At 32.4% G+C, this 1,741-nt stretch overlaps 1 protein-coding gene across 1 annotated transcript; it reads right to left on the bottom strand.

Annotated features, from left to right (window-relative positions):
• Positions 1–203: 203 nt before the first annotated feature.
• Positions 204–1,505, bottom strand: LOC136981466 (uncharacterized protein F54H12.2-like). Its single transcript, XM_067277780.1, has one exon. It carries the CDS (start codon positions 1,503–1,505, stop codon positions 204–206), a length of 1,302 nt encoding a protein of 433 aa, XP_067133881.1.
• Positions 1,506–1,741: the final 236 nt, after the last annotated feature.

Here is a 1,741-nt window from a genome sequence, read left to right as displayed (position 1 = left end):
CAAAATAATAACAGGTAAAATTTTTAAAATAAATTGCGATCCAATGTTGTCCCGGCTTTCGACTGTTCTCGGTGTTAACTATAAATCCTCGCTTCTTTCCGATTTCTTGAGGCAATAAATCCGATGGATAAACTCCTCCAAATGTCTTGCTAATTTCTGGATCTCCTAATGCTAGTTTCCATAAAGTAATTGTGTCCATTTTCTTAGAAGTCGACGTAAATATTCCGAGATCGATCGATTTCTATTGTATTACGATATTCTAAAAAGCACACGATGTTAACTGTCTCGGGTAAAGATCTTTTAAATTTTAAATCAATACTAATGTTTCCCTGTGTTAAAATACTTGTGTGGTTTTCTGACGCCGCCTTATCAGGGGTTAAATCAAACACGTGAAACATATATCCTTGGGCGTAATCGGAATAGGATATATTAGCATATTTTCCATAGGGAATTCCGCCCATCTCTTCGAATAATGTTGCATAACTTCGAGCATAACTTTTTTCATCGAAATCAGGAGTATATGGCGTGGATGGGATTAAAATTGAATCCTTTATAACAGAAATATAATTTAAATCGAAATTTTCAAAATTGAAAGGATTTAAATCGAACTGTCCATTAAACGCATTATTACGAACGAATCCAATTATAATTCTTTTTGGGATTTGACCAATTATTGCATTTGAAATATTTGAACTTAAAATACCTTTACTTAAAGTAAATACTTTAATATCAACTCGTCGATAAGGCATTTTAATTACAGAATTTTCTAAGGCTTTTTCCATTCCAATTAAAATGCTAGGACTAACTTCTACTTTGTTTACTTTTAATGTAATATTCTTTAATCGAATCTGATAATTATTGTCGGTTGCCATTAGAGCAAAAGCGTCTTTTGATCGTTCCAATTTGATTCTAACATCAATTCCATTTATCAATAATTTAGGTTGGTTAATAAAATCGAAATGAAGTCGTCCATTTAGATCCAATACTTGACTTTTACTACTTTTCTTAAACCTAGCGATTAATCCTTCATTCTTAGCATCTTTAATCGGATTGGTTTCGTTTAAAAATCCAGCACTATCTTTGTAGAAAAAAGAACTTGTTAAAAAAGTTTTTTGTGCTTCTTCAGATGAAAATAACAAAGCTTCAATTATTGCTTTATATGCATAGTTTACATGCGACGATACTTGTTTTTCGTTAAACCATACGGCACACTGTGAAAACATACTATGCAATAAATTATTTACCGGAGTAACGAGATCTGTATCCAACGTAGATGTTCCATTTCGTTTAGTAATAGATAGCTGAACATTAATCGAAATGCTGCTCAAATCTATTAAGCTTTCACCCGAACCAGGTATTAGAAATTCTATAGGAGATTTTTGATCGGTGATAGTGGCAATAGGGTAAAGAATACTAGGTATGGTATTCTCTATGGCTAACTGTGTGGGAATAGTTTTAAAAAAATCCAATTCGGATTTCAGACAAGGACATGAAAATTCATCCATTACGAGAAAATATCGACTTCTTTCCTCCTCTTAATATTCTTTCGTTTTACATGTTTTCTTTGACGTTTTCGTTTTTTACCCGATCCGCTTTGAACTTTTTGAATGACGTCATCTTTTATTTCTTTTCCCATTGATTTAATCCGCGATAGTGCAGCATCTTTTAACGATTTCCCACTGAGTAAATCCGTTCCAATGTCTTTTGCTACATTTAATGCTTTCTTTCCAATATATTTTCC

This window comes from Centruroides vittatus, unplaced genomic scaffold (genome assembly GCF_030686945.1).
Source record: "Centruroides vittatus isolate TY-2023 unplaced genomic scaffold, ASM3068694v2 contig_76, whole genome shotgun sequence".
NCBI classification, from domain to species: domain Eukaryota; kingdom Metazoa; phylum Arthropoda; class Arachnida; order Scorpiones; family Buthidae; genus Centruroides; species Centruroides vittatus.
The sequence above is the reverse complement of the archived record's forward strand: the minus strand, read 5'-3'. Positions and strand labels throughout refer to the sequence as shown.